Below are 15,212 nucleotides of genomic sequence, written 5' to 3'. Positions count from 1 at the left end.
CCAACGACAGCCTAACTTATGCATAACACAAAGCAGCGTAATGCCCATGGAATGTCACCAGCCAATTACCTGAGGGGGGCAGCAATGTATGCAATGGCCTACAATGGCCTAAATAGAAAAAGATTTCTATGATCGCTGTATTAACCTATCTGCTGTTTACCACCCACCAAAAAGAAAAAAAACAATCAATGTCATGTCTGCTACGAGTTTGTTTGTCTTGGCCGTGGGAGTGAACGCAGGGAGGATCCTTCTTCTCACCTTCTTGCTCACCCTATGATGGGGCTGAGGTCTGGTGGAGTACTGACGGTTTCCTCCTGTGGACCCCTTTTTAGTAGCTTTAAGTATTTGATGTGCTTTAAGTTACACATCAAATATATCAATATGTGTTGGAGATATTTTCTTGATAAGTTACACATAAATTATGCACAAGTTACTCATAGGTTTTGGATAAGCTAGACACCACGACTTATGTCAACGATACAAAACATGGCTTACGTATGAGCATACACTGGCATACGTGAAGAGATTTTGAGCATGCTCAAAATTTCTCAACATACTTGCTGTATTTCGACATGTGTCAGCATGCTCCAGCATGCTCATAATTTATACATAACTTATACAAAACTGACCCATAACTTATCCAACATACTATGTCAGTGCTTTTGCCACATTTTTCGTATGTCAGGCATATGCTCTCTAAATCGTCAAACACCAGCCAAATGGCAACCCACTTTCCTGCAACTCCATGCAGAATGTCCTCCAACTTCCAGCCACTGGAGTGACCCCTCCTTCTCCTGGGCTTGCAAATTTTTTTTCTCTGACTCCACCCTTTCACAGAAATACACAGAGATGGTGCTTCTTAATTAAAGATCTTAATTTCCACAAATCATGACAGAAAGAATACTTTAGTACAAAGATAGATGATTAAAAAGGAATTTTAGGGGACCAGTCAAGGGCCCATCAAGGAAATTGGAGAAATGTTTAAATGGCTACTAATGTAGTCCACGTAAACTGACAGAGTGGAGTCAACAGATGTCTAAGCACGTAGTGCAAAGAGGATTCCATGTTTCTGGAGAGTCAATCCTCTTTGGGATGAATTAGAGAGGAGACAGCACGAGGTCTTCTTGTCCAACATCAGTATTTGATCTCACAAATGCCCTTCTGGAAGAATGGTTAAAGAAATTCCATTAAACCTTATGGATAGCCTTCCTTGAATGGTTGAAGCTGTTCTAGCTGAAAGGGGTGTACCATCTTAATATTCAACCCCTATGGATTAGAAATGGGAAGTAATTGAAGCCCTTATGTGAGTCAAAACAGGTTAGCAAATACTTTTTTTTAAAATTGTGTATATACCCATTAGAATGCGGAGCAGAAAAAAAAACATTTCTATTCAATGATTTAGACATAATCAAATGAAGTCATTCAGGAAGCAGAAATCTAGAAAAAATAAAAGATGAGAAGAAGATGGGAGATCTAAGATCAGGACTGTCAGAATGGCAATGAATTCATTTTCTGTTACAGTGTTTGTACAGGTATGAAATCTAAACAAATAAAATAGTTGAATAAAATTAAAGCTTATGGTTCTGTAAAATAAGGAACGAATAGCACTGTTTCCATTCAGTGTACCAAATAATAATTGAAGGCAGTTTCCTCAATTTCTTAAAGGAAAAAGGAGAAAATAATTCTTGACAATTTTTTCCATGTTTGCCTTGAATGACTCCTCGCACACCACTGACTTCATTTTTCTAACCCCAAACTCTGGATTGGTGCACTAATCCACATCCAAAGTAAGAAACTGACAAACAGGCGACTATTTTTACCTCCAAACTGCAACCTGAATTGTGTCTGAAGGTGACAGCTGTGTCTGCTGCTACACTTCAACAGGGATCCTGCAGCACCAGCATCAGCCGTCAGAGCTGCAGACACGATCAAGGACTCTGGAGGTGCCACATTCTCAGTATGGGGAGAATAAGCTGAAGCAAGTCGCTGTGTAGAGAGACATTTCAGAACAAGCTCTCACCAGTAACCAGAAGCTTCCTGCATGCTGGCATCCACCTGCGTTTGCAAGAAAAAGAATATGGACTCAGGAGCACTAAGTAAAAATGTTTCAAACACTTCAATCTTCACAGAACAGATAATCAGATTAGATATCTCTTTAACTGTGTGCATAAATTTGCATTTCAATGTGTAAAACCTGATGACTTTGAAAACACTTTAAGTTCTCAGTGCCTTCAAATGGCAAAGTTCATAGCTAACTGATAGAGATCTTTCTCATTGAAGTCTCCATTTGTCTTAATGAAGAGGATGATAAAGAGCAGACTCTTTCATTTATCATTCAACGTTTCAGGTGGTTCTAGTGGCAGATAGAGTAACTAAAGAACTTAATCTCTGCATTGAGATTCAGTAGAACAGAGGACATCTTACTCCGTTTCACTTTTACATTTTGCCTCTGAAAGACATACTCTTGTGATTCTTTTTTAAAAGGGGCCATAATAAGTCATTCTTAAAGCTTCCTGAAGGTGTGGTTTCTTTTGACTCTGGCTACTTCAGAGAAATGTTTTTCTTATGGAAATTTAATAAATTTTTTCAGTCTAGAAACTCATTAGTTGGACAGAAATGAGATCACGAGAGGATAAAAATAAAATTATATAAAAGATCTTTGCACATAAAGGACTAGATATACTCCCACAGCAGTGTGGCAGTGAGCTTGTTGCAGGTATGACACAGATATTTTTGATTTATGCCTAATATTGAAGTGTGGTCTGCGCTATGTTATTCCACAACACAATAGGGACAATCATGAACCAGCTGTGGGTGTAGATACGGCTGAGGCGGTGAGGAAGTGGAAAAATGCAGAGGCAAGTTTGTGTGAGAATGGAGGAGAATGAGGGCGAAAAAGAGCAGGGATTCAGGTGGAAAAAGGGTCCCAGCTTTCTCGCGCACCCACGCAACCCGCGGCTCTAGAGCCGCATGCAGCTCTTTAGTGCCCCCCTTGCGGCTCCCTGGAGCTATTTTCAGAAATGTATCAAAATCGATTTTTTTGGGGGGGAGGATTTGTTTGTTTTAATATGGTGTGCAGGAGGTCAAACAAAAAATAATTATGTTTTCCAATGCTTTAAACATTTGTATAATAAATAATTTTAAACAATAATTTGCATCATAGGGGGACCGGAGGGTGTGCTCCAATTACAGGGGAGTCACACTCTTAAGCCTCCCCGGCAAGGTCTATTCGGGGGTGCTGGAGAGGAGGGTCCGTCGGATAGACGAACCTCGGATTCAGGAAGAGCAGTGTGGTTTCCGTCCTGGTCGTGGAACATTGGACCAGCTCTACACCCTCAGCAGGGTCCTGGAGGGTGCATGGGAGTTCGCCCAACCAGTCTACATGTGCTTAGTGGACTTGGAGAAGGCGTTCGACCGTGTCCCTCGGGGGGCCCTGTGGGGGGTTCTCCAGGAGTACGGGGTGCCCTTTGATACGGGCTGTCAGGTCCCTGTATGACCGGTGTCAGAGTCTGGTTTCCAGTGAGTGTTGCACCCTGCCGGCGCTGCCCTTTGTCACCGATTCTGTTCATTATCTTCATGGACAGAATTTGTAGGTGCAGCCAAGGTGTCAAGGGGATCCGTTTTGGTGGCCTTAGGATTGCGTCTCTGCTTTTTGCAGATGTTGTGGTCCTATTGGCTTCATCAGGTCATGATCTGCAGCTCTCGCTGGATCGGTTCGCAGCCGAGTGTGAAGCGGCCGGAATGGGGATCAGTGCCTCCAAATCCGAGGCCATGGTCTTGAGCCGGAAAAGGGTAGAGTGCCTTCTCCGGGTCAGGGGGGGTGTCCTGCCCCAAGTGGAGGAGTTTAAGTATCTTGGGATCTTGTTCACGAATGAGGGAAGAAGGGAGCGGGAGATCGACAGGCGGATTGGTGCAGTGTCTGCCGTGAAGCGGGCGCTGTACCGGTCCGTTGTGGTGAAGAGAGAGCTGAGTCAAAAAGCGAAGCTCTCGATTTACCGGTCGATCTACGTTCCTACCCTCATCTATGGTCATGAACTCTGGGTCATGACCGAAAGAACGAGATTGCGGATACAAGCGGCCGAAATGGGTTTCCTCCTTAGGGTGGCTGGGCTCTCCCTTAGAGATAGGGTGAGAAGCTCTGTCATCTGGGAGGGACTCGGAGTAGAGCCGTTGCTCCTCCACGTCGAGAGGAGCCAGTTGAGGTGGCTCAGGCATGTGGTTAGGATGCCTCCTGGACGCCTCCCTAGTGAGGTGTTCCAGGCACGTCCCACCAACAAAGTGGTGGGTGTATCTCGGGCCATGGATTCCAAAGGGGAAAAAAGGAAGATAGCTGATGAGAAAAGAGGATTCAAATAGACCGAATCATTTGCTTTCCTTATCAATGCAGAAGGATTGCCTGCATTTTTGCTTTGTAATGAGAGGTTGGCAAAAAATAAAAATAAAAATTTGGAAAGGCATTTTTCAGGGAAGGCAAGCTAAATATGCAGCCAACCACCAAGCTGGGAGTGAGAGAAAAAGTGTGATTGCATAACTTCAGGATAAATTAGAGGAGCGCAAAGATAGATTTAAGAAGTGGATAGCATCTCCAAACTCCTCTACCGCTGCTAGTTTGGTTGCAAGCATGATAAACCGTCCACAGATCAAACAGGTAGCGCTCTAATTCAGGGATGTGAGCTTTCTTCCATTCTTTTCCTCAAATCCTAAAAATATAAATCCCACCAAGGAAAGCTGGTGACGGAGGATGTGGGATTTCAGGGTTAGAGAGCACTGCTCTGATGGATGTCAGTTCCTGCTTGTTCCTCATGACTCAATCAACTCTTTCAACAGAAACACGTCCACTATAGAGAGATTTCTTTATTGTATTTCTATAATTTCATCAATTATAGATGGTGGCGCACAATGAAACGGCGCACAGTGAGAGCGTTCACCGCCCGTCCATCACCTCATGCTGCTATGTGACATTTGTTACAGGATAAACATTTAATCATGAATGCTTATTATATATTTAAGCCCATATAGTCCTTTTCTATATTGGGATAATATACTTAGAGCCCGTGTTGCCATAAGAGGCATATATGAGACTTTTACATTTTTGTGGCTCCAGACAGTTTTAGTTTTTGTTTTTTTTTTTTTGTCCAATATGGCTCTTTGAGCAGTTTGAGTTATCTACCCCTGTTCTAGCTGATCCATCTTCACCAGTCGTTTTCCACAATGTCGATCATACAAACAAAACAAGCCGGCAAGGTACCAAGCAGGAAATATGCATAGAGTAGAGTGGTTGTAGATCTGACCAATCAGAGGCCTCCTGTCTGTGGCACTGTCTGCGGTCACCTACAATTTTGGAGAGGTGCACAAGAGTGTCTGCTAAGAGAGCAGGGGCATATCTGTGTTAACTGCAACACACCTGCAGACGACCTGGTCACTGAGTATGAATCAGCCTTAAGTAGTTCATTATTGGATGCTTTTAACTGTCACAGTCTTGGTTCCATTATATTTTCTTTTGAGCATTCAGTTTTACTTTGCTCCATGTTTTCTAGTTTTAGTGGTTTAATTCTTATTTTGTTGTGTTTTCTGGTTATTTTTCAATTACTGTCACAGTCTTGGTTCTGTTATGTTTTCTTTTGAGCATTTAGTTTGACTTTGCTCCATGTTTTATAGTCTTATAGGTTTAATTCTTATTTTGTTGTGTTTTCTGGTTGTTTTCAGTTTTCAGGTTTTTATTTGTTGCCCTCTGTTGCCCTCTTGTGTTCTCCTTTTTCCCTACCTCTTTCACACCTGCTCCCAATCTGCTCGTTAGCCCTCTCTTTGTTTCAGTCTCCCATAAATACTCTCTCTGTGCAGTTCTTCAGTGCTGGTTCCTCATCTAACTTCCTTCAACTCCGTCTCTCTGAGTCTTCCTCCTTGTGATAGTTTCCCCCCTGATGTCTCCATGGTTTCTGTTTTGTTTGGACTTTTTTCATGTTTGATTTTTAGATTTTTGGATTTCTGCCTCAGTTGTCTGTTTTCACTTCACTAAATCATCAATAAACTCACATCTGCCTCCCTGCCTCTGCATTTGGGTCCTCAGACCTCAACCAAATCCTGACAGTAACAGCAACACATTTATTTTGATAGATAGATTATATCCTCTCCGCTGTAGAGAAAGGGGAAAAAAAACTTAGTTTATTAATTTTTAACAATTTTCATATTTAAAAAGGGTTCCTGCAAATAGGAGGCCTTTTTTTATTACAAGCATCTTTAAGAACCATTATTCCGTTTACAATAAGAACCTCTCTAATGAATCCCAACTACTCAGGGAATTGAACTGCTAACGATGTCACCATTTTCTTTCTGCCTTATTAACATTTACTTTTTTTTGCAAACACCAGAGTATGGGTTTTTTCTGCCAAGGGCAACCACAGTGATTAAGACAGAGCCACCAACTAATACAAATTGACTGGTGGTTAACAAGTCCCCTGTCTCCCTTCTGAACGCCAAAGCTCTTGGATTGAAACCTGTGATGTGCAGCAGACAAAGAGTATCATCTGGAGTATAAACAGTGAGGACTCCTCATAATGAAGATGGAGTCATGGGGTGAAAAACTGAATTTAGGTTGAGCAAGGTCTTATTAAGGCTGCGGAGGTTAATGACCATACTCTCTCTTTGTGCTTTGATAAAAGCTTCCAGCACAACATATTTATTACATCAGCGGCTGGGAGGTGAGGCCAACCTTAGACACACTGAAGCGTTTCATCTCAGCAAAAGCTTGTCTTCCTTTTTAGTCACAGTGCATAATTAGACTTAGTGTCATCAGGTCTAAAATAGAAGGATTTATTAGAAAAGTTAAGATTAGACATGCTACGTGCATGCATCAAATTCTTTTGTTTTAAACCATTATATGAAGAAACCTGAAAAAAAATCTGTTTGGTTCTGTTGGAAAATATACATTTATCCATGTTAGTGCTTAGATCTAGCATCAGGTTTATAGGCCAAGATGTGCAAGAACATGGGGTTAAAAATTTTACTTTACAGTCTCCTGGAGAGACCACACCTTACAGATATGGGATCATCTTTGCACACATAATGACAGCTATGTAGCTATGTAGTGTTCACAATCTGATATTGTGAACACTACGATATTGTCACATGATCCTTCCACTTCTACAGGTTTCTTTCTGGATGCTTTCAACAAGATCATGTCTTTCAAAGCAACTTCGAAATTGGCTTTTTGAGGTATTTCAAAACTTTGCCTGAAAAGAGCTGGATATTCAGCTGCCATTTTTTTAGCCTTGAAAGTTTGTTCTCTGCCCTGTGCAGTCTCATTTCTGTTGACCAATTGGTAAGATATGCAGAAATCCTAGCTTTGGAAATATATATAATATATATAAAAATATATTTGTGTTGCTGAAAAAGGAAAACATTTTCTACAAATATAAAACAAAATAACAACACGAGATTAATCAGGAATTGCATCAAACTTTGGCTGAATTCTCCTTTGAGCTAACATAGTGTTGCTTAAAACAGTCTGCAGTTGCAAGACAAAGCAACCGGCTTTAATCAGTTGCAACTAAATTCTCTAACTTTTTCAGAGGCAGGGAGGGACAATCACTGGAAACCAAGCTAACAGGAACAAACTTGTTCTCTGTCTTATAATTTTAACACATATATGTATAGAAGCTTCAGATTGTTGGGTGAGGATTTATGATTCAATCAATCTGGGTTTCTTATTTTAGAAGCCTCTTTTAGATGTGAAAAAAGTGTCTCTGTGATGTGATTTGTTTTTAAGACAACATACTTAAAAGTAAATTAAAATGAAAAATGTTCTAAACAGCTTAAGAACTATCTTTAATACTGTCTCTATCATTATCTCTCCAAAGGTCTTCAGTGCACTTCAATGCTGCCAACATCAGTTAGAGATAATAAATATAACTGTCACGGGCATTTCATGTACACATTCAGCTGAGCAGTTAGCACTCTAAGCACTTCAGTCAGCTCAAACTGACTTCTTCAAAATGAATGAAATGTGTTGTTGCTCCCTGAGGGAGATATAAACACTTCTCTACCAGTAACATTTGTAGGCGGAATCATTTTATTTAAACTTTCAGCTGTTTCCTCAGGCAAATACAGTATTTTTTGACAATAGAAAAGCTCTGGCCCAGCTGCTGTGCAGTAAAGATCAATCTCACATATGAAAGCTGGTTTTGAAGGTTTTGAATTGTTAGTTTGACATTTACCTGATGCCCCAGGTGAAGTGCTGAAACTCAGTAGCCCCTCACCATCATTGCAAGTGAGAAACTTAATTTATGAAACTGTTCCCAGTCCTAACAGGATCACTGCAGAGGAGCCTACATGTCTACATCTTCAATGTTTACTCATAAAGTGTCGTTTTTATTCTCTAAAATATGCTTTCTTTTTTATTCAAGCTCTGTTCTATCTATTTATTAAGCCCCTGTAACACCTTAATGATTTAGACTGACGTACGGAAAATCTTGCAAAAACACTGGTATACATTGGAAAAGTTATGGGTACGTTTGTATATGTTATGAGCACGCTGAAACACCCTGACATATGACGAAATACGACGAGTATATGCCAGCTAATGGCATAAATATCTGGGGCTTAAGTTACAGGTAAGTTATCTGATCGTTTACATATTTTAAGTGTAAGTTACTCATAAATCGTGGCATCCAGCTTATCCAAAACCTATGAGTAAATTCCCCTCTAGACTGCATCCCCATCATAGGGAGATGCATCCTCCCTGCGTTCACACCCACGGCAAACGACCAACAAACTTCCTAGCAGACACCACACTGAATCTGCTGCAACTGCAAACATTTTTTATTTTTTTATTTATTCTTTTTTGGGGGGGGGGGCTGTAAACAGCAGCTAGGTTAATACTGGGATCAAATAAATCTTTTTATGCAGGCCAGGCGCCTCCGGGCGTATCTCTGCTCCCCTCAGGAGTAGCGATGCGCCTGAGGAGAAAATCTTTAATTGATGCTTCATAGTGCCATGCTAACACTGCCGTCCGGTATGCATAAGTTAGACTGTTGTTGGACATACGCTCTGGACTTGTTATGAATTCGCTATGTATACACCCAAAATTGAAAAAATACATAGAAAGTTCAGTGTATGCCAGTGTTTTAGCCTATTCTGGGACGTCAGGCATACCCTGTCTAAATTGGCAAGTTGTGACGGGGCGTTAGATACTTATTCAGACAAGGCAAGTTTATTTTTAAAGCACAATTCAACACTGCAAATTTCAAGTGCTTTCAGGATCAGATTGGTTTGTTTTTTGTTTTTAATGACTGGGTGTAAAATCTTTTTTTTTATTTTAAGGCACCCAATTTTTAAGTTCCAACAAAATTTCCAGTCACACTTGAGGAGGGGAAACCCCGTGAGCTTAGGATTATAGTGCCATATTCATTGGAAGATCTGCGAAAAGCTAATTAGAACCCAAGCTGTAGGGGAGTCATAAAGATGGATTTGCCTTGGCTCAGCTGGACGAATTTTATATGCACATTATTGCACCTTAATTGGATAATACACTGTTTTCACCTTATATGGGGCTTTCAGATGGAGACAGAACAACATGGATGACTTTTATATAAGTAAACTATGGGATGTTTCCTACTATAATAACTTTAAAACTGTATGGGCTTTACAGCAAACTGTATTTCATGTTTTGAATGTCCTTTAACTCAACGGTTCCCAAAGTGGAGTTCAGGACCCCCAAGGGTCAGGAAACATCAAGGTTGTGGCAAGATGATTTCCACAATCTCTGAGGTATATGGAGGGCCAAAATACATCATGAAATAAATACATAAATGTAAATGGAAATTTAAAAAAATGTGTAATATAGTGATATAGTAAATATACTGTTAAATGTTTAAAACGTACAATTAAATGTTCTTTTAACTTATTAAAAATGCATTTTAAATTATGAATTCAATCTTATTTCAGAAATGAATGTATTGAAAATTAATAAAGCCACAAAACTACATAACTGTATATAACTATACAGTAATATAATGTACTGTTATTTTCAGTGTCACAGGGTGAAAGGTTTGGTAACCTCTGCTTTCAATCTCTCTACTGAATATTCACAGAAAATTTCACTAAGTTCCAATATCCATCCATCCATCCTTTCTTTATGTTAAAGGTAATGCTGAAGGTTCTTGTCCAGGGAATATTTAGTGACTCTGGGTTTCTGAAGCAGGGTAGCACTTATGACACACGTGGTGGAGGGTAAGCAGGGTTCAGTCTGAGTTTGGCACGCAAGGAGTAAACTTCCAGGAAGCTACCAGCAAGGAGCCTCCGAGGGAAACAATGACTCTAAGAACTTGGTGCAAAGTAGTAAACTGAACAGCTCAGGAGAAGAGCAACTTGGAACAAACCTAGGATGCCAGGACAGAGAAAATAATTAGCATCTTATAGGTAGTGATGTTAGGCTCGAATCAGAAATGTCACTGAGAAGTGTTTCGAGCGCACCAAAGAAATTTTATATTTAAGTCTTGTTTAGAATTGTTTTAGAGTAGTTCACTTCATGCACATAGATCTAAAATGGAGACCCACACACATATATACCCACCACAGTCATCCACTGATTAATTCATAACAGATATTTATTCACACAGCACATCTAAATAGTTATTCATGCTTCTCCTTTAATACAAACATTGTCATTTGTAAGAACCACAGGAGGAACGTCGAAAACCTGTGGGAACTACTGGTCAGCAGAGTTAATTTGAATCATTTAAACTATCAGTACTATTTAAAGGATCATTTGTTGATGTGTTTATAAAGTTGTAGGTGCAGCCCACTGAAATATTAGGCCGCCTGGGCCGAGAAGTGTTGTAATTAACATAAATTAGCAAAAAGAAATACAGCTATGCAATAGAGGAAGCGGGTGGGAGTTGATCCCAGAGTCTGTCAAGTGCGAGGCATGCATGTTAACCCGTCAGAGAAACAGATGGATCTAAAGCTTGAAAACCAGGATGGATTAGAATTCGGAGCCATAGCCACAGGAACACACAGTGATAAAGCTGTTATGAATCAGAAAGGTTGTTTATGGTATTGCAATTTCACAGGTCAGTTTTTTCCATACTATTGTTGTGGAACAAACAAGTTCAACCTTGAAATAATGCGCACATAAGGATACCTGCTCAATTTTGGTTATTATAGCTATTCATCAGATTCTAAACCATTCTAAACAGTATTAAATGTATCGAGCATGGTGTCGAGTTTTGGCCAATTATGTCAAATTGGTTCATAGGGCCTTGAAATTGCCACCACTACTTACGGCATCCCCAAAGTCGGTCCTCGAGGGCTGCTGTCCTGCAGGTTTTAGAGGTTTCTCTGCTTTAGCACAGCTGATTCTGATGATTGCAGTTCAGCAAAAGCCTGTTAATCAGCTATCAATGAAAATCAGCTGTGCTGGAGCAGGGAAACCTCTAAAACCTGTAGGACAGCGGCCGTCGAGCACCGACTTTGGGGATGCCTGACTTACAGGGAAACACAGGAGACTAGAGGTAGGCTAGAGTCCTACCACATGGGTTAATACTGTGACAATGAAGTGCAGGCAATGAGCTCCTTATAAGCCTCTCTCTTGATGAACGGTGATGTAAAACACCTGCGCTCTTCCATTAATCTGCTCCCAGATGTCATATGTAGGAAAGAGTGTGGAAAATTGGCCCCAAGAGGGAGCCTCATGCCAGGATCCCAACACAATCTTAATAATTATTTCTTAGTTTGAAAACGTTCCCCTGCCAGTAGTATATAAGATGTTTTCAGCTTGTTTTGTGCTTGTTTTAACCCGATTAAATCATTGGATGATAGACCACGAAATGATGAATAAATATTATTCTTGAATACATGTAATTACTTTAATTGCTCCTATGAATAAATCTAAATTCTGAGAAATAAACCCATTCCTTTTTGCTTCTGTTTGATTACTCAGTAGATTTGTGTTATTTTGATATATGATAGAGTTGTAAAACATTATAAGACTCAGTATTTATTTACATTAGAACAGTTTAAAAGAATCATTAAATGCTACTCATATTCAAGATTATTATGGGGACAGACAGTTCATTTAAATGCTCTCCTTTTAATGTGTTGATCTGAACAGTTAAGCTGTTGCTGCTGCTACAGGACGTTGTACCATCTAGCTTGCATAAATTTCAAACCACTGTGTGGCAGCTCTGTCTATTTTGGTACCACCCAGACAGGCTTGGAATATTACCGTGGTCTTGATCACACATCTTTTGGGACTTCTACAAAGTTTAAGGATTTTCTTGGACTTAGGCCTCTTTCTATTGCCTTTCTTCCATCCAATCCTTAAATCGTATCCAATGCAAGAGAAGTGACTTTAAAATGAATGGGAAGAAATGGAGGTTCTTGCAGGTGAAATTATTTGCTTTAACAAGCAAAACACATTTAAACAGATAATCCATTGAAAAAATCAATAAAGCAGCCAGAAAAACAGGAAATGGAGAATTATTGATCAAGAACATTTAAGATGACAAGAAAACCTGTCTTTATGGAAAATATGTATAAATAAGGGATTAGATAAAAATTTGCAATACTTGTTTGATAAAATTGTAATTTTTTCTTGTCTTCTTTTTTTTTCATAGGAAATGCCTTTGTGGTTAGCTTGGCCTTTGCTGACTTGGTGGTCGCCATCTATCCTTATCCACTGGTCCTGACAGCCATCTTCCATAACGGCTGGATTGCAGGTTATATCCACTGCCAGATCAGTGGCTTCCTCATGGGCCTCAGTGTCATTGGCTCCATCTTTAACATCACAGGCATCGCAATCAACAGATACTGCTACATCTGCCACAACCTCAAATATGACAAGCTTTTCTCCAGTAGCAACACTATGTGCTACGTTATGCTTGTCTGGACGCTGACAATCATAGCCATTGTGCCCAATTGGTTTGTGGAATCGCTGCAGTATGACCCAAGGGTGTACTCCTGTACGTTTGCGCAGTCAGTTAGCTCGCTGTACACCATTACAGTTGTGGTGGTGCACTTCATTCTGCCAATGAGTATCGTCACCTATTGCTATCTGCGCATCTGGATTTTGGTGATTCAAGTCAGACGGAGGGTAAAGCCGGACTCACGACCCAAAATAAAGCCCCATGACCTTCGGAACTTTCTCACCATGTTCGTGGTGTTCGTGCTGTTTGCTGTCTGCTGGGCACCACTGAACCTGATTGGCCTGGTGGTGGCGCTGGACTCCAGGTTAAGCCGGGCCATACCAGAGTGGCTGTTCACAGCCAGCTACTTCATGGCGTATTTCAACAGCTGCCTCAATGCCGTCATCTACGGTGTCTTGAACCACAACTTCAGAAAGGAGTATAAGAGGATTGTCCTGATTATCTTTAAGTTTCACTGCTGAGATGAAATGGCGAAACCAGACACAATGAACAGTGTTCTTTGTTTTGTTTTTTTAACATTACTCCCAAGAGAAAAGTTTTAAAAGCCATGAGGTAAACATATAAAATGATATAAGAAAAGCAGACTAATAAAAACAACACTGTGAAACGAAGAAGAAACAACATGCAGTATGAAATTTAAAAACTGTGGAACTTCAATCGTTGGATAAAGATGAACTAAAATAAATTATACCATAGTAAGAACTATCAAAGCTGCCTTCAAGGAAACTGAGACTTTTCTTAAAAAATGTAACCAGAGATCAGATGTAACTCTTAGTAATTGTCTCCCTATGACTGTCTTTGGAAGAATGCTAAAAGCTCAATACATATAGTTGAAAGTTGTTGACTACTCATGTTTTTACCCAGCATACAATTCATTTAAATGTTGAAATGTGAAAATATTGCCCATCTTCCTCTGCCTGATTCATTTTGATGTAGAACATGCTGCTGAACTTCTTTGAAACTGTGACCTTTTTTAAATGATTTTCTGAATGAAAGGAGGTAAATGCCAAAATAGGAGAAAAAAAAAGTAATTTATGTCATCAAGATTCTATTTTCTCAGCATAGTCTGAAATTATTTGCAAATAAAGGTACTTTAAAGGGACAGTGTGTAAGATTTCCGTCCATCTAGGGATAAAGGCCAAGAATCATCACTCGGGTCAAATCAGTTCAAATAAGCAATGAACACATGGAACATTTCTCTGACAACAAGGCAGAGAGGGAGACTAACTACTGAACTACACTTCCTTGTTTTTAACATAACGCTGAAATAAAATTCACTTTTCACATACCCAGCATATAGCCTGCGACATCTGTGTCCATTTTAAAGCAACCACTCCCTCATAAATTGTCCCAACCAAATAAAAGCTGCACCAATGTAGACTTTTTTGTTTTCTTCTGGTTATTACTTTGTTTCTTTTTTTGGTTTGTTTCTCTTCCCTATCACTGCACAAAGAGTTACTGATGGCCGTCAATTGCTTCAGATCTGAAAGGTAGAATGACCTAGGGTTATTTTGGCTTGTTTTACAGTCCTCCACCACCGAGAACACATTTTATATACAGGTAAAATGAGTAAAGTTGACAACTTTGTTCCATTTTTTCTCCTCTGATCAAAAATGGCAGCCTAACCAAGCTTCTATCATTTAGCGCACCACCCCCTATACTGTATATTTATAAATTCCTTTTCCAAAGTGTGTGAACCCTTTCTATATTGGATGTGATGTTAAAAGTCTTTCACAAAAAACAAATTCATTTTACACTACTTGATTTTTACTTATAAAAAGGTACATTTTTTACTCACTGTCCCTTTAACACTATTATATGTTGTTGAGGTGTAGAGACAGATAAACAAAATAGCAAGGCTTAAAAGGACTTTAATTTAAATAGACTTACTAACCATCATTTGTAGATATTATAGGAAATAGAGCTTATTTAAACCGTTTTAGATTTTCTAAGGCTCCAGAACATCAGAACCATTTCTCATTAGCAACTTTACTTAAAATATGAATTATAACAAGGTGTCTAATTTCACACCTTAAGATTCAAGTAAATGCACAGGTGCTTATTTTAGTGTTGGATTTTACACAGGGAAACCTCTTTTAATGGTGTTTATCCTAAAAAAAATTATTTCAACTTAAAATACAGACAAAACAGTTTGTACGTTTGTCTTTCATCCACTTTTACTGTAGGTACAGCTTGCAGGGGCTTTTTAAGAAAATCTCTGGGAGTTCTGAGTTTTACCCTTAGCCTTTCTTTAATGGTAAACATCCAAAAGAGGCTCAGACTGAGGTG

General features: G+C 39.6%; 1 protein-coding gene across 1 annotated transcript in view; it reads left to right on the top strand.

The window, feature by feature from the left end:
- The window catches only part of LOC107082702 (melatonin receptor type 1A-like), a 33,226-nt gene extending 18,506 nt beyond the window's left edge, over positions 1–14,720 (top strand). Inside the window, exon 2 of the mRNA XM_015371489.1 lies at positions 12,615–14,720. Within this exon, the coding sequence (XP_015226975.1) occupies positions 12,615–13,384 (770 nt within the window). The 3' untranslated portion in view covers positions 13,385–14,720. The remainder of the gene's footprint in view (positions 1–12,614) is intronic.
- The last annotated feature ends 492 nt before the right edge of the window (positions 14,721–15,212 follow it).

Source organism: Cyprinodon variegatus, unplaced genomic scaffold, assembly GCF_000732505.1.
Source record: "Cyprinodon variegatus isolate N-32 unplaced genomic scaffold, C_variegatus-1.0 Scaffold59, whole genome shotgun sequence".
Taxonomy (NCBI): domain Eukaryota; kingdom Metazoa; phylum Chordata; class Actinopteri; order Cyprinodontiformes; family Cyprinodontidae; genus Cyprinodon; species Cyprinodon variegatus.
Note: the sequence above shows the minus strand (reverse complement) of the source record. Positions and strands in the feature narration are given on the sequence as shown.